Source organism: Halictus rubicundus, chromosome 16 (assembly GCF_050948215.1).
Source record: "Halictus rubicundus isolate RS-2024b chromosome 16, iyHalRubi1_principal, whole genome shotgun sequence".
NCBI classification, from domain to species: Eukaryota; Metazoa; Arthropoda; class Insecta; order Hymenoptera; family Halictidae; genus Halictus; species Halictus rubicundus.
In genome coordinates, this window is record NC_135164.1 from 2,392,549 (window position 1) to 2,416,337 (window position 23,789).

General features: G+C 46.8%; 2 protein-coding genes across 9 annotated transcripts in view; one reads left to right on the forward strand and one right to left on the reverse strand.

Annotated features, from left to right (window-relative positions):
* The window catches only part of Hr3 (nuclear hormone receptor 3 ROR-beta), a 114,138-nt gene that overhangs the window by 33,767 nt on the left and 56,582 nt on the right, over positions 1-23,789 (reverse strand). The gene's annotated exons all lie outside the window — the stretch shown is intronic.
* Positions 871-22,392, forward strand: LOC143362116 (uncharacterized). The gene is made up of 6 exons (XM_076801993.1): positions 871-1,326; positions 1,586-1,701; positions 1,996-2,115; positions 8,944-9,117; positions 21,727-21,886; positions 21,998-22,392. The coding sequence occupies exons 2-4, from the start codon at positions 1,665-1,667 to the stop codon at positions 9,057-9,059; spliced, it is 273 nt and encodes a 90-aa protein (XP_076658108.1). The 5' UTR covers positions 871-1,326; positions 1,586-1,664; the 3' UTR covers positions 9,060-9,117; positions 21,727-21,886; positions 21,998-22,392.

Consider the following 23,789-nt stretch of genomic DNA (forward strand, 5'->3'; position numbering starts at 1 on the left):
TATAGAACGGCGAGAACTCCGGAAATAAGGAACAAATTACGTAGGAGCGGCGAACGCGATGCAGATTTCATCGACTCCGGAGCATCCGAACTTCCGAGTTATCGGTCTTCCACGCCTACGTCTACACGTCCGCCAGCCCGAAGGTACACGGGACCGTAATAGCGGCCCCGATGGTCTCCGGAAATAAGGAAAACGTCTGGTGTGGACAACCGAACGAGCTGCGGATTTGATCAGCGAGGGTCATCGAATAGGTAACCACCCACTCGGCGATCCTCCCGTCGCATCGAATCCGTTTATGACTCGCACGGGGGGAGCGGGGGCATAGACTCGGGGACGAGGCAGAGAATCTACTGCGACAGAAGCGGGACCGGTACGAAACGCGAGGATGTGCGATCTCGTGAATTACGTAACGCTTCGGAGCGAGAACGGGGAGCAGCAAACGGCCCTTGGGGCCACGTAGTGCGCAACTGCGAAGGAGTCCTGCTCAGCCGCAGACAAGAATGACCGTTACAGTTTCCTTAAGCGAATTCAGATGTAGCAACGCTTGCGACATTGCCTCGCCGGCAGCACGGCCAGCACGCAGGGGTCCGGGAGCGCGGCCACGGAGCACGACGCGACGCGACGCGGCGGTCGATCGATGGCCAACCGGTGCCAAGATCGACCGAAAAGATTTTTGAATTCGGGCCGGGCCGGGATAGGCCGGACGTGAATAGCTCGGAAACGCATCGGCCGATTCAGTCGGCTAAACATTGTCTTCCGTTTCTCGCGGCCATTCATTATGTATTTTCGTCGTGCGCGCACGGCCGCTCGCTCTGTCGCTCGTGCGTACCGCTGCGGACGCGTACATCACGGATAAATTGTAGCCCGTTACGCGCGGATTTATCGCGTCAGTTACGCCGGCGTACCGGGTGCTGATACCGGAGCTGAATTGCGTCTCGTTGTCGGCGAGCGGACCGGTGAACGACGACGCTCCCGCGTCTCATGGAGCCGAGCCGGGCGTCGCGTCGCGTCCCGACGCTCGATAGCTCGTCACCCGAGAGACGAGAAGACGATCATCGCGTCGCCGACAGCGACTTTTCATCGATACCCCGATGCCGGCAGTTTCTAGGCAATTTCAACCGTAAAAATCGATCGACGTGTATTTCCTGCCTTCGAAACGGTTACACGCGGTGCGCCAGGCCACGCGGAGCGGCGTGGGGCGCCGCTCTGTGTTTCGAACAGTTCATGCTAGACGATGCTGGAAGTTCAATGGTCAGAAATTAGTTTTCGTGCGTTCAATTTTTGCGTAGCAGGATAAACGACAAATTGCGACAACGGTTGTTGAAGGTACACGCGGTTCAACTTTAGCTTGTTTCTTATAGAATTGATTTTTCAACTAGAGTGCTAGTAAATCATGTAGCGATATAAATATGCGGATGGTAGTAGGTAAACTTTATTTCGCGATGCATTCAAATTACTCAAGTCAGTTATTTAGGCATGATATGAAAATATTTGAAAAGACATTCTTTTAATACTTTATTGATCACAAGTATACTCGTGCTTTTATGTTCGAATACGTAGAACATGAAAATATGGTTTTGTCTAGGTGGTCCCCATGGTCTCGGTGTCCCGTGCGTCGGTGCGCGCCAGCGACATCTACGATTCGAAAACCCGAGCGGTCCAAAATGGAGCCGGTGGCGCGTCGCGAGTTGTGTTCGGCAGGTACGTCTCTCTACCCGTCCCTCCAGACGATACTATCTCGCGTAGGAGCGTGAGCCGCTTCGATTTTACGAACGTCAGCCGTGCATGTCGATGAGGGTCTCTTATCCTATAAGCGGCGACTAATAGCCGCGCTATATCTTGCGGCGTCGATTCGATCGCGAGTTAACGTCCGTTACCAGTGTACCGCCGGGTTAACGTGAAACACCGTTCGACGCTCGCCCGTTCTCCGAGAGCCCGTCGATCTCCCCCCCCCCCCCCCCTCCCGTGGGATTCTCGCTTTGAAAATGGTTCTAGGACTGTGCATGAGCCCCGGTAGCCAGCCGACGAAAAGCGTGGACAGTTTCTCATGCGAGAAAAGTCAACGTTTTTCCAGCGGTCAATACGGGAATCTAACTGGCGACCGGGTGTCGGAAGGTTAGTAACTTGGTCAACGGTGAACGACCGAGGGAGGCAACTGCGCATGCGCCAGTACGCCGGTGACCCAGATGCGCGCAACGTGATTGCCGTTCGGCCGTTCTCGCCGATTCTCGGCGACCCTCGGGGCCTCTCGCGGTCGCCTCGCGGTTGACCTACATCGCTGCTACTCGCGGCACTCGCCACCGCTCGCGCGCCGTTCGCGCCATTCGCTCCTTCTCTCTCTCCTTCTTTTTCCCTCTCGCTCCGGCTCGCTCTTTCTTTCTTTTTCCCTCTATCCTTCTTTCTCTCGATCCGCGATAGGTCGATGCGCTTCTACTTTGCACCATGACGGTTCCCTTTTGAGAATCCCGCGAGAATTGGGCATGGTTGGATAATGTCGACGGGTGTTAATCTGTTAATTTGATGGAGATTCAGCGGACGAGAGCGGGTTCATTAATTAGAAAATGCATTCTTCGCGATTTAGCGCGAGGGTGGCTCGGAACATACGAAATTTCGAATATTCCTCGGTGCGCACATAGTTCTCGGCTTTTTACGATCCTGAATCCCTACGGGCTCTTAATTGGACTGTTATTTACGTATGAAAGTTGTTTAAGTAGGGTAATAAAGTGTGGTAAATCGTAAACCGAAGAATTCGAAACGGGTCGTTTCAGCTCCCACAGGAGTTTTAATGTCGATGTAGTCAACATTTATTTGTATAAAAAACGAAATGATAATTACCGATAGGGTATTCGAATAGAAAATACATCAGTCCTGTAATTCGATTCCCTATAAATTACCTATGAATAAATTGAGGAGATTGTAATAATATTCTTAAATTCTTCTCCCAGAAATTCTTCATATCGAATGAGCTCCGAAAAGAAGATTGATAGAAAGTTGCTTCGGATCGTTTACTCCCGAGAAAAACCATCAACACCTTCTTTTTTGCAACTTGAACACACAGGGGCCTAGAAGCACAGTGCGCAGCGCCGCGCCGGTGAGGACGCGGCGCGGGGCAGACCGAATGTTTGACTGTCTGATGTCACTTGCGGCTCGATGGCGGCTGAGTAGTCTGCGAGGACAGCCAATTAGAAAATGTATGCTTGTAACTTTGAACCGCGCTGAAGGGGGCACTCGGGGAATTGGTGCAATGATGAAAATTTGATCCGGTTGTATCGTCTGCCGTTTGACGGAGGCCGCGGAGGCTTGCTCGGTTTAATTAAGGGATTGCTTAGTTAAACAGCTTTTTAATTCGCGAATTTCTGCTTCGGATTTCGGCGGGCCTGGGTGTGGGGGGAGGGGCCAAATTCGGAAGGGGACGTGTGCAGCGATAATTTAAAAATTCGGAACCCTGCCCCACTCGTGATTCGAGAGAAATTGGAGGGTCCGAGAGGATCCCTGAAATATGAAAAGGCACGTACGGTGTACCCGTACTTGAAACTGACTCACTGAAGCGTTGCTCACTCGTGACTACCACTTGTCTGTATCACGCTACTTCTTCTTTTTTTTTGTCTCTCTCTCTCTCTCACTCTCCGCCCGCGCGAAAGCGCTAGCTCGGTTTCATTATCAAACGAATCGACACCGATTTTTCCATCTGTCCCACGATTTATGGTCCCCGCGACGTTAACGATCGAGCGCCAAGACGAAAACGCAATTTTGCATTTTTCATCCTTTGTGGCGTCGAGCTTTCGAAACAACGGCTCGTAAGTACCGTGCTATCTAGAAGAATTAGAAGGTATAATTAATTGGAGACACGGTATCTAGATATTATATCGGCGCTGCGCAGTCGGCAACCGCACCGCTCGAAGGAGGAAAGGTTCTCGCGGCGGCAGGTATTCCTTCGAACGCCGCCGTGCCGATTTACACGATGTTCGCGTTTCGAAGTGTAAAAACCTGCTATCGCGCGCTATTAACAATATTAATAGCCGCGTCCGATGTTCATTAGAAACCGCGGGATTATTAATCGTACCTCTCGATTACGTATTGCGTGCGCAAATACCACCGACGCCTCGGTTTGTTCGTCTTATCATCGTCTTCTTCGCGTCGGGCTTTTCACATCATGGCCGGGTGCGTCGGTCGTTTAAAGTTACAGCATACACATTGATTTTGAGTCCCGTTCGAGCCCGCCAACGAACGCAGCCCGATCGGACTGATGCATTTCGGGCCGACGATCCCGTTCGAAGAATATCCATAACGAAGTTCATTTCGTCCCCAAGGAAACGGCACGGAGGGGGACTTCGCTTTTTCAAGTGGTCCCGAAGAGGCGGTCATCTTTCTTATCCGCCAGGTCCTCGCCTGCTCTCGCCTAGTGGCGAACTAACGACTAAAGTATATAAAGTATTTATCTTAGAGGAAAGTAATTTATGAACTTCTTCAGCCCCTCCGAGGGACGGAGAACTGCCGCCTTGCTCCACGATAAGAGACACGAACTCGAACAAAATTATATTATCCCCCGCGATTGCGCTTCGAGACGATTCCTTTCCGATGTCTGGAGACCTTAGCATTCGGACGTGTTTACTGATCTCAACATTTTCATTGTCTAAGATGCCAGTGTTAGGCTTTGTACCGCCCCTGGCAGAAAGTATTCGAACCAATCAATCAATCAACCTATGTATAAATATTTCCAAAAATATTGATATGAATGTTATACTATTTATCGAGGAGAAAGGTCGGTTGAATCGAAGCGTCTTTCGGCGCGGCGCGTCGCGCCGACACCGACGATTTACATCGCGCCAGTAAACGCACTCGTCATGCAGTTCCGTTTATTTTTAGTCTGCACGCGGCCGACGACGGTACAATAGCCTTTATTCCATTTGACGGAAAACCGGCACGCGTCACGCGTTTTCCGGAATGCTTGCAGTGAAATTTAGAAAGCACGCCCGCATCTGCATGATCGCCTGTCACGTGCTGAATATGCATAGTCGGCGCAGAGTCGATACGTGGTTGCACGACAATGAGGGATGTTCGGGGATTTCCTTCGTTTTAATCGCGCCTCCTTTCCCTGTAAAATGTCCCCGGCGGGCCGATATCGTTCCGGTATTGTGAAAGCTAAACGAGGATGAGCGCTGGTGTATGTCTGACTGTGTGTGTGTGTTTTTTCTTCGTTCGAATCGCCTGGAAACCACGGAACGAACCATTCGCTATGTCGCGCCGAAACGTGTACTCATTTAGATTGATCGCGGCAATCCATTAACAGGTGATCGATCGGATCGGTTGATCATCAAAAATTCATCGTTCGCCTGACCGTTATTCGGCGTTTTCGTTTAATCCACTTAAGCGGCTACCGGTTGGCCAACCGATTCTCGCCGACAGTTCAAGCCGGGCAGATAAATCGCGGACCCGCCCTGCCGCTCGCTGAAAAATCCCTCGTTACGCGGACTTATTTCCCGCTTAATTACCGGAAAACACGGCCGGCCCCCCGGGGTGATCGGCGAAAAAGTTGATTAATTGACTCGGCCCTCTACACGGTCGAACGTTAATTGGCCGGGCGTTTCGGTCGATTGATCGGTTAAGTATGAGACGGTGCTCCGGCCATCCTGAAACGTTCCCGATCGCCGTAACCGTTCCGGGACTCCGCGAACGCGTCCCACTGCTTGCTTAATTGCTCCTCACTCGGTCGTTAATGCTCGCGTATGTTAACGATCTTATCACGACCGTTTACGACCGAACGACGGACCGTCTCCTATCCCTTCCTGATTCGCTCACGGGATCCGCGCGCGTCGCACGCACCTGCCATGCTGCAACGATCGTCGATCGAAACCGAAATACTAGTCGATCGACGAGAAACCAATTTCCGCTTTGGATTCGTGCGAGCTTGGCTCGTATCTGTTTTCTTTTTTCACCACGCACGCCTACTCGATCAACGATTTCTGCAACGCGGAATGCCGTTTTTGACACGTGTCGCGAAATGTTGCATATTTACGAGCCTGGCTTTCATTTAAATGGTAAAAACACAGCGGGCGGTCGACTTATTTCAACGGCAATCTGTGATTTACGCGTGCCAAGATCTTTCTTTCCGATTCGGCCGCAGCTATTTTGTGCTGCGATGTGATATCATATGGCACAATGAAGCGAAAGAATTATTTGTCGAATTAAGAAGAAAATGAAAAATTCATACGCACACGAATAACCAATGGATCGAGGTTCTTTTATTTACCAGCGATGCAATTTCAAAGACGATGCTCGTCCCCAGCATTTTCTGGAGATCGGAGGATTCAGGATTGCGTGCGTCGCTTTAACTTGCAGATACGCGACTCGAAAATATATTCCGTCCGCGCAACTAAGAAATAGATTCGCGCTCGCGGACGAAAAAGCACCGTTGACGCTCGTATTCGAAACTACGACGATAAATTTTTGTAAATCCACTCTTAAACTTTACCGTCGAACAGTCTTTCAAGAGATACCAGAAGTTCGAATGTAAGGGAACGCCCGCCCTCCGCGAAACTTCCCCTTATCTTCGTCCGTGCAAAAAATTTCGAAAACATCTCACCGCCGCGCCGGAGCCACTTTTCCTGAGAGATTCATCGGGAACGATAAACTCGGGCGTAATTATAATCCTTAACGTTTCTCTGGTTCTTTGACCGTAAAGGTTTTCGGATTGGAACTTCCTATTCTTACGCGGTTAGGAATAACGTGAACTCATTTCCGAAAGAGGATACAAGTTGTAGGATTTTTTGAATTGTTTGGAAATTGTGTGGGACACGCGTGCACCTCCAGCGATAAAGAGATTGTGAACCATGAACCATGAATGGCACAAAAGAGTTACAAAACACTATCAAGTGTCCAGATTGCCAGATATCCTAACCGCGGAGAGTTATGCGTAGGATGTAGATGTTCGTGATCTAGGCCGCGGTTCTACGTAAAATCGCGAATCGATCGATCGGAATTTCGTCGTCTGCCGTTTCGATTTCATATTTCTCGATATGCCCGGTCGTCAATGATTCAGGAGCGGCGCGGGGGATCGATCAAATCGAAATTCCTGGCTGCCTACTCAAATTTCGCGTGGCTCTGCGGCCACGGAAATTAAGGGGAGGCACCGACACTTCTCCATCAATAATTCAAGTTCGCATCGGGAATCAGTCAATCAGAAATTCCGTGTTGTCTGCCGGCGGTGATTCGCGTCGGCTCTGCGAGTCAGCGGTTCGTCGATCGACCGGATTCGCCCTATTCGAAAATGGAGTGTGCCGCGACAAAGAAGAAAGCGCGTTTCATTTCTGGTTCAGCCGCTTGGGGCCGGCGGAGGCTTCCGTTCATCTAGGAAAGTGCGACTCCATTTTCATCGAGACACGCGGATTGCACAATGCGACACGTTCCGCGCTTCCGTCTGCTGCTTCTCGCCCGGCTCCATGCACGCCCAGAACGGTTTGCTAGACTGTTAACCGTGACGCGACGAAACCGTCCTGTAATTAAGTTTCTGTTTTCGACTTATCGCGCTGTTCGCCAACTCTATCGCTCACCGCGAAAACCATGGATTCTCTTCAACGCGTCCTAATCCTTTGTATTTTATGCACAGTTAAAATACAATACACCAGTTTTCCGCGACAAGCCTCGCCGTTTCGAACGTTCATTTTTTATCCTGGCAAGGTTGCACGTAAATCATATTGTTATCCTAATCTTAATTTTTTTACGTATACATTCCTGTTATGCAATACACTCTACCACTCTACCATTTGTTTGCTCGTTCGAGCATGCGTTCGTAATCAGCATGAATATGGAAAACGAGCTAGAAGACAAACTTGGATCATAATTATTTGTAAGCATTTTCTGTGCAATTATCCAATTTTATATTTGTCCGAAGCCTTTCCGAAGTGTGAGTTGTACAATTAAAACAGTTTAGAATTTTTTGTAGAGAGTCTAGGGAACTTGATACTGAAAGATTTGGCACTTCTTCTTAACCGGTTATTTAGCATGGTTGCAACGAGCCTCTTAAGTAGTACACCACACTATCATCGCTTTCGTTTAGACTATAAAAAACAGGAATTGTGTTTTATGCTTTCAAGATCGACGTTGAAGATTCGTGTGCACTTTAGCAAAGCCGTTCCTGAATAATCCAACGTAAACGATTATGCACGCAGATAAGCTTAATCTCACAGCTTAGATTTTCCCGGATTAGCGCCCTGTTCGAATATTAATTTCCGATTCTGGACGACAATTCGTGTCACCCACGGGTAGAGTGTTACAGTGTGAAACTTTAGTTGAGGATCAAATTAACACTAGAACTACCGAACCAGTCAAAATGACTGGTGGATGATTTCTTCTTTCACAATTACTGAAACTATGAAAACGTTTTTACGAGAAATGTTTTAATATATCTCTCCTTTGGAGTACACGTTACCATAAAAATCGTACGAAACCTGAGCAAATTCAATCTTGCCGTTATTATAAAGGGATAAGTCTAAGTCACGTTTAGGGCTCGGTAGTTCTAGTGTTAACCCTTAGCACTCGAATGGCGACTGCAAGGCGCCACTAAAAATTGCTGTATCATTATTCAAAATATTTGTTACGTTATTAAATTTGTTTGTATTTAATAAATCACTGAGCACTTCAGTATTGTACGAGCAAATTGCACCATTTTTGTATGTATAACATGAAAAAATATATATAGAAGGAAAATATTCTAGATCGGAAGGAATGTTTCGTTTTGGAGTTAAAATAGCTTCGAGCGCAAAGGGTTAAATTAGTAGAATCTCTTGCTCAGAGAGAGTTGAAGCGATCAGGCACCTAATCGAGCCGCTGCGTTGGCGTCACTGCGAATTTCTCGGGGCTCCGTGATTTCTGAAACTGCCCCGAGCAACAGACCGAACGCAACGCGACACGCGTCCGATTCATCGAACTTGTATATATTTATAGCGAACCGAGTTTCCACGAAGACTTTTCCTGGCGATGGATCTTACGAGCGCGCCGCGAAAGTCAGCCAACTCGAGCGAATTGCCGGATTGTTTGGAATTCCTCGCGACGAACCGTGACTGTGTTGACGTTGAACGCCGCTGCTCGGACCGGGCTTATGGTTGGCCGTATTAGAAGGTAATAAATATCTTATCTCGTAGGTGAGTGTGTTACCGCTTCGTTATTCTAATTAGATACACCCCCCATACACCCCCCCCCGGTAACTGTCGCGATTCTACGAATTGTGCCAAGTGTCTGCTGTGTCGGTTAAAAGCAGAGTCGTGTATAACAAATTATTTTTTGTAATGTTACTTTGACATCACATCGAGAAGATAAATATATCGTACGGAACGCGGCGACAGTTTCCGCAAAACAAAAGTTACGCGAGAAATTGCGAATCGAAAATGTAGAGTCAAATTTCATTTTTCTTTTTTATTCTACATTTTCGAGTCACTTTTTTTATGTAGAATACGTTTGCAGTGACCGTCCTGTATCACGCAACCATTCATACGAGAGCAGATTCGTTAGTTCTTCAAACGTAAACACGGGTTTGTTCATATGCATAGAGCATACATATTAACGCAGGTCGAAAATGTATAAATACTTTATGCGATGTTATACAATCTGTTTGCCTGACCCATTTCAGTATGTCGCACAGTGCTCGAAATGCTCGATCTAGATTGATCGAAATGAAAGACCCGGATTTGGAAAAAATAGACACGTTCTCACGGAGGTTTTCCATTACCAAGAATTAATTGAATTTTCATTAACTTTAATAATCACACGGTATTTCAGTCAAATGCTTCTTATCTCATTTGCGATACTGATGAAGAATGAAATTTTTCCAAAGACCATTTTAATTAGCTGCACAGGTATGCAGATATCGAGTCAGCGCGTTTTCGTCTGGATAAATATAAGTATCCAGTGATAATGAATGTTTGTTACGCGAATTACGTGGGCCCCGTGTGCACCTTGATCGACCATTTCGACCGTCGTGTTTCGAGGGCGTTTCTAACAGTTTACGGTTTTGGACGTGACTGTTGAATCAACATTTGTCGGATCGAATGATCATGAAATTATTCTGTTTGCTCGCGCGAGAATTTCGAGGCAGAAAGTTTCGATCTGAAAAAGAAAGGTATCGCCGTCCTGTCGGAACCGGGATTCGAGCGTCAAATTAAATAGAAACTTTGGCGTCGCCTGCCGGAGAAATTGCACTTACCTCGGTCACTCTTTATAGATTCGAAGATGTCCAACAATTTCGCTCCGTCCCTTTAACTATTCAAAAGATCTCGCGAAATAGATTTAAGAAAGTTGAAACGGCAATCCGCTGCCGGAGGAATTCGTGAAACGGGTTGGTCAATAATCCCAAGCTGACACGATTAGCTCAAATCCTGGTTGTATAATTGGAACGAAACGTTGCGAACGACAGAAGTAATACCGTTAACCATCCTCGAACAGTCTGAGATTTAAATCATCGAGGATCATTTCGAGACATCAATCACCGTCTCGAGTTCTCGTATTTAGTTGAAACGAAGTATTCCAAGCACGATGTAATTTAATTACGGCAGAACAATTTCAATGAATAATAAAGCCCCGTTGTGCCGAACAATTGAAGCAACGTCGATACCCGCGGGTACAAAAGTATTGTATGCATAGGACGCTATAATGACCGTGTTGCGAATGAAACTTTCAATCAACGTGTCGGAGTTAAGCTTTAAATATCGTAATATACGACTGTAAATCCTATGTTGCAAGCAATGACAACACGGAGAAAAGTAACGCGCGTAACGTATCCACCTCGCGGTGTTCCATTTTCTTCGATGAAGGACATACTAATTTAGCAAGAAAAAAAAAAAAGATAATTCACCGGGGTGGGAAAATATCTCGTGCAGCAACAAAGAGAATTAAGTATTGTTCGCCAGAGTATCATAAATAATAACTGCACATCTGATATTTCTATTAAATTAATTTAGATTAAACCGGGTCATATAAAGCTTCATTAATTTGGGCACGTGACGTTATCGGAACCCCCAAAAAAAATTAATTCTTAAATATTGTATCTGTATCAACACATTTTCTACGCTATCTTGTGACTGAAATAAGTGCAAAATAAATTTTCAAAAATTCCAGTTTACCCGATTAGCTTGAGCTAATTCGGCAAACAAAGTAAACGAGAGAGTAGCTAATAAAAGTGGTCTCGTTTCCAGAATTCGCGTACGAGAACGTTCGGGAGAAAGTGTATTTTCTGACGCACCCCCGAGATAGGGCGATGTCGTTTAGGTATCGCGAAATCAGGGGAACTATCGCGGGGCATTATGAGTGTTCGATGTGGAATCGTAATCAACGTTGCCGCCGTCCGTTCGCCCATGATACTCGATTCTCACATATCTACATACCTAATCCGCCCACGCCTCGGTACGCGCCGGCTCTCACGCTTTACTTCTACCGAGCGGTTCTGTTGCACGAAGAAAAGGATCACGGTGAAAAAAACATGGATGCTCGTATTAGCGTCTCTTTCGATTCGCCGCCACGATACGCGGCGTTTCCTTGGGAAGTCGGCGCGCGAGCATCAACACGCGACGATATTGATACCGAGCATTGCGTAAGCGCGATTCGCTCGCGAACTTTCGCAATGCGCGTCTCTCTCGCACGATCATTCTTTCCCCGCTCGGAACTTCTTTCGATCCGATCCGACCAGGCGAAAATACGTCGCAGCGTTTTCTTTCCGTTTGCCTTTTCAAACCGTGTCAACTATGAAAAGAGATAAGCGCAATAACTCTGCGTACACGCGCTGAATTATCAGGACGATCGTTCCCAAGGGAATCGTCAATCATTAACCGAAATGACGAATTCGCCACCTGCGAATTCGTTTATACGCGCTGTGTGGTAATTTAAACCTTAAATTATTATCGTTCTATACAATTGGAGGCAACGGGGTTTTAATTACTCGCGGAGCATAGTGTTTAGAATAGCTTTGTTGCTCGTTTTATGGGAAAAAAGAGTATAAAAAAAAACTTCCAGTTTTATCCACACATTATTACATCATAAAATTACCATAAACTACCTGCTCGGTGAAATGGTATTTTAAGCGAAAAATGCGCGCGATAAAACAGCTGGGCAAATCGTGTACAACGGTTGTTTTATTTGTGATTCGACGAACGTTGAATCGTTATATGTTTCTGTGTTCGGAGAGATCATGTGTGGGGATTAACTATCGCGGAGAATGCACCCTTTAAGACAAGAGAACTCTGTTTTTTCCGCGGGCAAAGAGTTTTCTATCTAATATTAGATATCGATCCACGCGTGTCTGCGCATGAAAGTATGTATTCACTGAAATCTCTGACGGTCCGTACGAAAAGTGACTTCGAATGATCTCAGGAATTATTCCTTCCGAGGAGGTACAACATTTTTGGGACAGCCTGTATAATTAGTCGGCAAACAATACGATCGTAAATGATAAAACGTTTAGGTTATTCCTTCCCTTTAAAGTATTCTTGTACGACGTATTGTACGAAGATGAATAAAAATGAGAATTGAACAGTTCGATGTGTGTGTGTGTTTGTGTGTGAAAAAATAGCAGAATGAAAACCACGGAACAGGCCGGGCTGCCTCACAAAGAAGGGATATAACTCGAATGACTCGGGTAAATGTCCGACTTCTACGGGGTGAGAACAAAGGTGCTTCTATTGATTATCTCAAAATAACTCGCACGGACTTAGTAATCACGCCGGAGGAACGACAACGGATCAATCCCGTAGCGGCTATGTAGTTTTCATATCCGGAAGTCTCGCGACGCTGTCCACGTCAGAAAATCGTGTCAGCCATGTGTCGGTCTAACATTATGCAGCCTGCAATTCCATTTCCAAACGCATCACCGTAGACTGCTCATCATTTTCACAGCGGTCCGTAAAACACATTCACCGTTTCCCTCGACGTTAAATCCACCGAAATTACAATCCTTCGCGGTACCAAAAAAAAAAAAAAACAATTTCCAATCAGAAAACGATGCAATAAATTCAATAAAAATATCATCTCGATATCGTAGCGAGAAATTTCCAACCGAGCCAAAATTAAAATAAATCCCGAAAAATTTAAGCACCAAGTATTTTACTTTTGGCATCCGCTGTGCACCCATGTAAACGATACTAAGATTATGCAATTATCGCTCCGCGGCGGCTGTGCGAAAACGTTCGAATGAAAATAATGTTAAACGTTTGCTTGTATGTGTGTGTTTTCAAAGCAAACGGTAAATTTAAGAGACTCGTTGAAAGGAGCGAAAATTCTTTTGAAATGTCTCCGTGTGGAAAATGGAGTCTTCGACGCGCCGGTTCCGCCGTTCGATCGTGTCTCTTGCGGTGTTTACGCCGCGTGTTTTTCCCGTTTACTCCCCCCTCCACCCCGGTTCGTTAATACGTTAACGCGACGAGCCGGTCGCATAAGCGTGAACGCCAGGGATTTTTAGAACGGAAGCCGCCCGGCGTAGACGCGTTCCGAATTCGAGTATGGTCGCGAAGAGCGGAGAGCGTAGAAATAGAAACAGAAGTTCAACATGGGAATCGTGGGAATGCAGGCCCAGGCCGAGAAGCATCGGCGCGCATTAAAAAATTGATTGGTTCCCGCGCAGAAGCCGCTGCGCGATCCTTGGAACCCATTCAAACCGTGTGCAATGCAATTTGGGGATTTTTTTTTCGTCGGAGATTCAAGTGAGATCTTTACGGCGGTTTAGGCGGACGGGCACGGATTGAGACATGAATTTTAAAAAATGCAATCCGCCGCTCTGTTTGTCTTGAAAATTTCAACTACGACCCAGTGACCCGCATTGGGTAGCTACTGTGCGCGCTGTTCTCTGCAGGACGAATTTGCGAAACACAATATTTGCACATGCTGCTTCGAGTTTTACGAGATGTCCACACACGCGAAGTCTATTTTGACGGAGGAAGTCGAGTCGCTCACCCCACCCTAATCGATTTTCTGCTTCCTTTTTTCAAATCTCCAACAATTATTCCCCTCTCGTGTCAATTCGACGCATTTCACTTGTCCTGAATAAATTTTACTTTAAAATAACGCACCGCTACCTTGGTAGTCGCTCAATTCTCAAAGAAAGAATTTACAAAGTTACTCCCTTATCTTTCGTAGTTACAATATTGTAAAATGTCAGAAAAAGATGTGTCAAAATATAAAAGAACGATGAAACGGGTCATTTTGACACGTCTGGTAGTTCCAGTATTAAAATCACGTCGTTCTCGTAGTTGGACATCCACGGAAGAGTAACTCGAGCCTGACCATTGTTTGTGCATCTAATACCGCGGCTGCAGCAGCGTGCAGCGCAGTCGATGCGATGCGGCCAGCTGGCGACGAGACGAGACGGGACGGGACGGGACGGGACGGGACGGGACGGGACGGGACGGGACGAGACGAGCCGGGACGGAGGAAAGTCGTGGAAAACGGACAATGACGCGGCCATGTTGTTAGAGCGGAGAACCTCCATTATGAGCGAACGCTACAATGTAACGTGCCGATAAATGGCGGGAATGGGGTGTGTGACGCGAGACTATCTGGGCGCATTATAATTTGAATACCGCTCCACATAATTTCCATCGCGGGGTAACAGTCTGCGCGGAACGGGACGACGACCACGGGCGACGACGATGACGACGACGACGACGACGACGACGATGACGACGACGACGAGGATCATCCGTGTGATCGTATTACGTAAAGGGAGCGGGTACGATGGCATTACGATGCTAGTGGACGGCCGGCCACTTTGTAACGTTCTAACGTGGTTGAGCGCAGCTATGTACGTTCAAGTTCTTTTTTTAGAAGAAACTTGTATTACGCTCGCACGAACTAATATAGAATGCTCTTTCGTAACCGGCATCGACTTTTTGAGTCATTATTTCGTATGGACACAGACCTCCCGACGCGCCGTTTACGCCGTATTCCGCTCGACATTATCGTGACTTATTCACTCCGCGAAACTCTGTTTAGACGCGAACTCCTAGCCTACGATTACCTCTCTTTATTCAACTTCCTGCCATTCGTTTTATCGACTATTAGAATCCGGGACATTGCTGCCATAAGGGCGCCAATTTTTTCATCCTAAGAGCCTTCCTGTTGTTATTTATTTCCTACAAACTAACCCCTTAACTTGCACGCTCGAGTTAATTCGAGCGCGCTAAACAGGCCAAACTGTGCACACTCGAGATAATTCGAGCGGCGTAGTATTTTATGCTGCTACAATTTTTCACACTCGAATATAATCGAGAATTGAAAATAACAACGTGAAAGCAAAGAAAAAAATCGTTTTATTGATATTTATCGTTTACATGGGATTGTAAGCTATGACACTTATTTATTCAAGAATAAAATATAGCCTTTCTCCATGGGACAAAAGCGCAGTATATCAAAAATTGATTTTTTTGGCCGGTTTAAAGAAAAAACTGTGCGTTAAGGGGTTAAACTACCAATTACCATGTGAACGAGAATTTTGTGAACGTCGTTTAATCCACCCTTTCACAAATAGAAAGAAACATATCTTTGATCGTCTTTGTCAATTTCTTTAATTTTGAGATTATTGGACTGCAGATTTGTGCGTGAGGTAAAAATTGTCTAGAGTTGTTTGAAATATTGCAATATCTGGAAATTCAGAGCCCAGTAGACCCGATTGTTTAAACACGTTTGAAGGTACTGTGCGAAAATTGCATCACGCGGAAACGTTGGAAGTTGAGCAAACTGTTTTCCTTTTTCGTAGCGCGGTGTCTCGGTTTGTCGTCGCGGAACACGGTGAAGAAGTTTATTTTACTTTCCTCTGAAGGTAATTATTTAAGCGGCAGTCGGATCCTCTGTGACGGGCGGAATCATATTCTGGCTTGCTGTTTGTTTGGGGGAGAAGCTTACTTTAGCTTCTACTTTAAGTAATAATGTAAAACGTCCGCCTGGAATATTTCGTTTCTGCACAGCTTGGAAATTTGATTACCGTTGATTGGTACGGTTTTCCGCTTTTGTCTTTGATCACGCTAAGAACCATCGATGCCGGAACGCAAAACTTAACGGGCATAATTTCTGACGCTGTAGTCGCCGAGTGCGATGCGCTCTGAACGAAAGTGGCCTGTCAAGCGCGATAATCTTATAGACTGCGGAAATTCGCAAAATTAATTCATGATCACGACACCGACGAATCTTTCGCTACTGTAATCTCGATTGAAGATGCATCATAGTGTTGGGTACATTCTAATCATTACTCCGCGGTGGTGGGGATAATTCCGCGACGTTTCTCGTCGAGGCCTTGGCGACATATGATCGCTGTAAACGAAAAATAAAATTCGTCGACCCTCTCGCGACCCATTCCCAGTGACTCTCCACAAAATCTAGTCGGCTGCCCTCCAGCGTTCCCCGGATATAATTACATTAGCCCAATTTTTCCCGGAACTATGTAAACACGAGAAATAGTTTCGCCGCAGAAAAAAGAAAGGAGCAAAAGCCGGCGCGGCTTTAGACGGTGGACCGACCAGCAGGGGAGAAAAATCATGGTTGGAAGGGGTTGAAATCAGCGGCGAATCGGCGTCGCGTCGGCGCGATCCAGAGGATTGAAAAGTTTCGAAGCCGCGTGATTCCGTGCGCGTGGACCGTGCGGTTGCATCGCGTTGCATCGGATCGGGTCGGATCGGATTGGATCGGTGCGACGCGGCGCGGCGGTCTGCTCGAGGAGGAAAGTCGAGGAAAGTGCGGGACGACGAGGAATACGTGCGTGTGCCCGCATCGCGGCGAGATTCTAGCCGAGAGGGGGTGCGAAAGGTGGAGAGTGGGCCAGAGCGTGTGACACGCGGATAGAGTCTCGCGAGGGAGACGGCGTTACACGCGAAAAGAGACACGGGGAACACTGTGGCAGAGAAAACGGGTGGGAAAGAGGAGTATGGAGAGAGGGGGTGGGGGAATGGCGGAGGGAAAAACGTCGGGGGAGAGAAAATGCGGCGAGGAAGACGGGGAAAACGTGTGCACGCGCTTGAATGTGTGTTTGTCTGTGGAAAGAGGGACGGAGAGAAGTATCGGGCCTGGAAAAAGAGGGTCGAGAAAAAGACAGCGGAGAGACAGAGCGAGAGAGAAAGAGAGAGAGAGAGAGAAAGAGAGAGAGAGTGTGAGGGAGAGAGAGAAGGAGCGAGCGAGTGGGAGGGGAGTTGTGCGCGCATCGGCGTGCACTGCACAGTGCATGCACCTCCGAGAGGTGTGGGTGAGAGACGCGTTTGTGTTGGCACGAGCGTGTAACTGGGTCGCGGGTTCGACAACTTCAGCCAAGGCTGCTAGCTGCAGCGGTTCTCATTCGCGGCTTTCGTCGCGATCTCGCTACCGATCCTCGCCTCTTCTCGACTCGTGCGCGATTTTTTCCCTTTCCACCGCCGCCGTCCGCAAACTCAAAATTCCCTGAAAAGCGCTCTCATCCGAAATCCGACACGTTGTATATTTCTTTGCTTCTCTCTCTCTCTCTCTCTCTCTCTCCTTTTTTTTTTGCTCGGATGCTTGAAAAGTCGCGCCGCGAGTAACTCGTGCTCTCCGTCTCTCCCTCTCTTTGTCGCGTTTTTTCTCTCGCTCTCCTCTCTCTCTCTCTCTCTCTCTCTCTCTCTCTCTCTCTCTCTCTCTCCGAGCCGGGTTTTAAAAATTCACATTCGCCGCGTTTCAGTAAAAATAACCGGTTACAAGACCGCGGCGGTTCGGTGTAACCAGAAGCATCGATCGATACGATCCTCGGCGAGCTGACTCTTTTCCCTTGCCAGAGTTAATTGAGGAAACACGATGCCGCGAACGTTGCCAGCCCGTGGCTTCTACCTTTTTGTCTTGTCTAGCTGTCGAACTACGATTAAATGTCACTATGACATCCGACTATTTAGCCGCTCAATCTTCGGCTCGAATCGCCAGTTCTTTCCAGTCCGCGCGTACTTCGATTTTACAGACGTGCTCGCTCCGGTACGTACAACTTTTTACTAATGCAACGGTTTACCAACGCTTTCGCTCCGATACAACCGTCCTATCATTTCCTTAACACTGGGTTCACTTCCAAAAAACCCTGTTTAAAATATATATATATATATATATATATATATATATATATATATGCATTTTACGCGCAAGTGAAGGTACAAAAAATTGTTTAACAAGACTATACTTACTCCCATAGAAGGTAAATATATACAGTATTTTTGATCGCTTTATACGGGGGAGTCTAGCGCATTCCAACGCGTTTCACATCACGAAATCGTCCACTTCGATCGTGTGATCGTGTAAAAAGTTTCGCGGGGACCCGAGATGCCATCTCGGTGTGTCCATACTTAATGCGAGTACTCGGAATAATTTTTAGAAGCCGATTGACCCGTTAAGCGAACCAAACAAATGGCTCGAGCCGTGCGAAACAGCGTTTATTGTATATTTCCATCAGAAAATAGTCTATGTTGCTCGACGTTGAGTAACGAACATTTCCCATTCGACAATGGGAAAGATCGAAACGGGGAGGTCGATAAACCGTGTTCGAAGTTTCCACGTCTGAGGGTTACCTTGGGAGCGTGATTTAACGAGGCTCGAGCAAATAACGCGAGCCGCTTTAAGGAGACGGAACACCGTGCCCGTTGAATACAACGGGAAACTTTGCGTCATACACCGAGTTATCATGAAAGCATGCTCTTTTTATTGCCACGCCGCCGCAGTATTGGAGATCGACGACACGGTTGTTGGTATTGTTCGACAGCGCGCAACGTGACCGCTCATCTGCTCGCCGCTTATATTCTAAATAAACGTATTCTCCGCGTACGCGCAATTCTAACGATCAGACTGCGGATCTTCGTGCGCCCATGGCTTATGAGAATTTTCGAAAATTGCTGGAACACAAAATTTGATAGAATTTCGTACAATTTTCATTTTTTTTAAATTTTATTTCATTCCATTTTCTTAAAACTTGTTTGTAAAAATTGAAAATTGCATGAACATCCGCAGTCCAGTAATTATGCAGTTCGCCGAACATAAAACATAACGAATTTTCCAATCACTTATCTCGGGAGGAAAGATGTCGCGATTGAGAGATTAAGATTAACTTTGAGAGAGATTATTTTCAAGTATAGTGGAGCTAAAGTGAAATTAGCACCGGCATAAAATGTTACATGATTCCCTTAATTTTAATAAATTATTCAATGGATCGTGTGAAACTTTCTTCAACGCGTACATTGGAAACTTCGCTCCAAGTAACGAATTTGCATGAACATCCGGGATCTAGTAATCGACACAATAAATATTTAACGCAGACAATTTTTTTCCTCGTGATAATCGCGGTGCCGTTTAGTAACCGATGAATCGAATTAGAAGCAGCCATTTTCTCGAGAAACATGAGCCTCCAGGAGCGAACATCCGTCGGTCTTTTTTTTTTGTTATTAAAGATTAAGGATCATGTTATATGGTAATCGATGCGGACGCAACCCATCGAGTTTCCCCACTGTCGTTTTTCTCGCCTCGATTTTATCGTTTCCTCCGTTTGATTGACTAATCGAAAATATTGCTCAACGTACGATCAAAATAGTACTCGAAATAATCTGATGCATTTCCAGATTTGTTTCTCAGATTCCATATTCGGTTCGCGTCAAACGCTTTCCTAACACGTGGAAATCGATTAACTGCGTTTACCGTAATAATTAATATAAATTATAATGTATTAAACTGTACATGAAAATCAGAGCACCGGTTAGCCAATCTTTTCTTTCTTTATTAATAAACGTAGCATTTTTTTCCCGAACCGAGGTTGTTACATTATGACACAATAATACTCGAAGTAAAAACGAATTTACATAACCTGTTAACTTTGTGATTGCCGAGCAGAAACAAAAACATAATCTTTTCAACCTATTTGTCGTCACTCGAACGACAAGTACGAATAAAAAAGACACGGAATATAAAATTCACGCGGAGTCAAACTCGACGCAGGCGTGAATAAATAAATCGGGGATCAGGAAGCACGATTCCAGTTTTCGGTATCGGTGAAAAATGTATCAGATCGACAGGGAGGGGGGGGGGTCGGTGGGGGGTTGAAACGCGAAAGAAACTCGAGTGGGCGACCGCTTATGATAGCAGTGCTGGTAACCAGTAACCTAACATTGACCCGGCGTTCCCGCGAACCACTTAGAAAATAAATTTACCGCAATCGGCTTGTTACGAGCGAGCGGTGTAACGGGTCGATTCCTTGCACGGAGTCGCGGGAAATCGCAAAACGGCTCCGCGCAAAGCTGCTACGGCGCGTCGCGTCGTCCGTGTTTCCTCGAGGCGAGTTTTCCAGCCGGCTCGTATAAATAAACGCGCCGCCGCGAGATCGGACTATCGTGTTCACGCAGGATGCGATTACGTAAAACGACCCTCTCTCTTTCTCCGTGCGCGCGAGCTGGAAAGCGCGAAGTTCGCGTACTCGAGCGCGAAATCGCGCGCGTCGACGAAACCCGCAGCGTCGCGACGCGACGCGACGCGACGCGGCCGCCGGGTAAACACGACGATCGATTTCTCCGCCCGGCCCTGCCCTGCCTTGCCCAACCCAGCTTCTGTCCACGCTACCCTACACGCCGCGCCGTTGCGACGCTGACAGAGTTCCTTTTCGTGTACGTGCATAAGTGCAAGCGCGAGTCGCAACGCCGGAAAAGTTTCCCGGACGCCCGGCATCCCCCGGATACAGTTAAACGTACAGGTCAACCCGGAAAAGTCATTCTCCAAAGAGAAACAGCTCGAACTACAGCAAACATGTCGATGCGTTCTTCCGTCAGCTTGTAAAAAAATGGTGTAAAGAATTTAATTACAGTGGAACTTAGACGAATTCAATTTCAGCTGAGCGCACAACTCCCATTGAACGAACGAAAAATCATAATCAATCGGAGATAAGTGGACTCCTACTGCGTGTGAACCACCCGGTTATGCGAACCAACTTGACAGTTCTACACGATGCAGCCAGAGTCGCCAGATCAGGGGAAGAAGTCACCCCCTCTCTGTCAGTAGCCGGGTTAGTCACATGATAGAAGCGTGGCAGAACAGCGGCGTGGAAGGGGAAGCTGGAGTCGGAAGACAAGAATGAACATAAATAAATAAATAAACTCTCTTCTTTATCGCCTATTCGGCGCAACATTAATTCATTTGGCAATTGTTCGAACGACTTTTCGAGTATTCAAAGTAATGCCTTTTTCACACGGTGACACGCGAATCGCGATCTATGTTCATGTGTACGATATACAGTAGAACCTTGATTAGCATAACTGAACAGGCATACGTGGGAATTCGTGTGATAACGCAGTTAATTGACCACAATGTCATATTCAATATTTATCAAAAAATTGCAAAAATTCATGTATTTTTCGAGCATCGTGCGTCACGTTCGAATGCCAGAATTCATGTGATCACACCATTTTTGATTCAGTACAGTTTGTTTTTCTATAAATTAGTCTGTTAACATCTTATCTTCGCGGGGATCAGCGAGCGTGAAGTTAATCTGTTCTCGTTTACGTAAAATACATAGATTACGCGAAATGGCTATTGCTAATGCTAATAGATTAGTCGAATGCTTAATCGTACCTCATGTTACCATAATGAAGCGATACTGTTCGCCAATATGTCGTGTTTTAATGTTCTTAGTATCATCGTGTTCGAGACATCGTTAACCTGTTAACTGTTTTGTTACATTTTGAGAACGTGCACCTGTGTGCTCGATTACTTTTAAGCCAGCATTATTTTTTGCAGGTTAAAGTGAAATGCAGCAATGTCTGAATTATGTGCAGCAAAATGGCGGAAACCAATAGCAAACTGAACGTGTATATCTTATCGAGTAACCAAAACTGATTGATAACACAGTCGAAGAAGTAAGCGATAAAAATGGTGGAGATTCTAGCACTAAGCCCGGGTAATTATAGCACATCAGAAGCGATAAAAGCCTTCGTACTATGTATTTATATTTCCTCGTTATATTTATAAAAAAATAATTGTTGTCTCTAGCTTCGTCGTTTTCCCACAGTTTCAGGGTATCCACGCTAAAAATACCGGGAAACCGTTACGCCAGTACACCATAAAACATTATTCTAACTTTACAATTCGTGTCGGCACGCCGCGGACATTAATGATCACGGTTGTATGGTGATCACGTCATAGCAAGAGCCGAGTCGTAGTCATAGTCGTCAGACTCGCCTTACGCAATCTTATCGTTCGTCTCAAGCCACAATGCCCTTTCCCCTGGCTTTCTACGTTCAGACAGTTCTAGCAAAAAAAAAAAAGAAACGGAACAACTCGGACGTCTTCCATAAACCTTTGGAACGACCCTAATAAACAGAGAAACCTTCGTAGTTTTTATTTCACGTATCGTATCGCCGATCGCACTTTCACCCGATTTAAAAAACGTCCAGGCTAATTTACCGAGGCGACAAATGGAGACCTGTATAATCCGCAGAGATATAGATAAAGTATAAAATATTTACATCGGCTGGAAGAGGAAGCAGAGGGAAGATGAACAGCGTTTCGGCGAGAAAAATGACAACTTTCGCGAACGGAAGGAATTGGATGAAAAGGAAGGGAGGGGAGGGGGACGGCGAACAGTTGGTCAGCTGTGACGCGGGGCGATTGCGAAACGTCAACACCGAAAACTTTCGCGTGTCTCCGTCTCGTTGGTGCGATTCCAACGATCGCGGTCGGCGCGGCTCCGCGGAGAAAGGGAAGAAAGGGGAGGAAGGGTCCACGAAAACCTGCACGCGTTGACTGCTTGCGTAACAGAATTCCCTTTCCTCCTCCCTTCGACGTGCCACCTGCTCCGCGAAATTCGCCTCCTCTCCTCTTTTTTGTTTTCTTTCCCCCGTTCTTCCGCGGTAAATCCGCAGCGAAGCGACTTTCTGAGGATTCCGGGGCTCGCCCCGGGCACGCATTCACGACCGTTACTCGCTGCGACGCGACGCGACGCGACGCGCCGGCCAACCCATTTTTCCATTTACATTCACGAAATACGCCCGGTCGCGTCCAAGAGAACGGCGCGCCGACAATTTCCGAAGAATTCGAGCGCAATTAATCGACCCCGGCCACCGCGAGTTCGTAGCTCGCGGCGAATTCGACGCGGAACGCGCGGCTCGGCGCGTTTTCCGCGCGCGCGCGTGTCCCTGCGGATCGCGTTTCGTGCGAACCAGTCGACTGCGACGTCGCTCGAATTAACTCGTCGGCCTTTTCTCACGAGGAATCTCTTTCGCGTCGACGTTATCTATTTTATTATCTTCGTATGAAATGCGGAAGAGTTAAAAAATTTTCGGGACACAATCCGGCGAGAAATTCCGCGATGGCGCCGCTGGTCGCACGAATTAAAAAGGAATAGTGCCCGATCTCATTAGCAAGCGGATCGATCGTGCAGAAGCGCGAGTCATTTACCAGTAGCCCGCTAATGAGTCTAGCGACACAATGCGTGCGTAGAGATGCATTCGAATGGACACATCTAAATTGGTAACGAGTGTGACGAGCCAAGAGTGCCGTTCTTGCCGTTCATGCTGTCCTACATCGACTCGCAGTATGGCAGTCCGTTCACTCGGGAATTGCCGCTCGATAATCTTTCTTCCTATCGCCGCCTTCCTGCTTCTGTTAAATATTGAGTCTTTCCCGAGATAACGATTGCGATTTCGATCCGCAACACGACCAGACGCGCGGACGGTTCGGAGCAGGTAACGCGAGCGGCGGTGCCGTGATTTTTCCGCCGTCACCTGTTAACGCCTGAGAACCCTCGATCCTTGAATTTTATTCGCCGCGTTCAACGCGGATGCTTGGCAACACGTCCGACA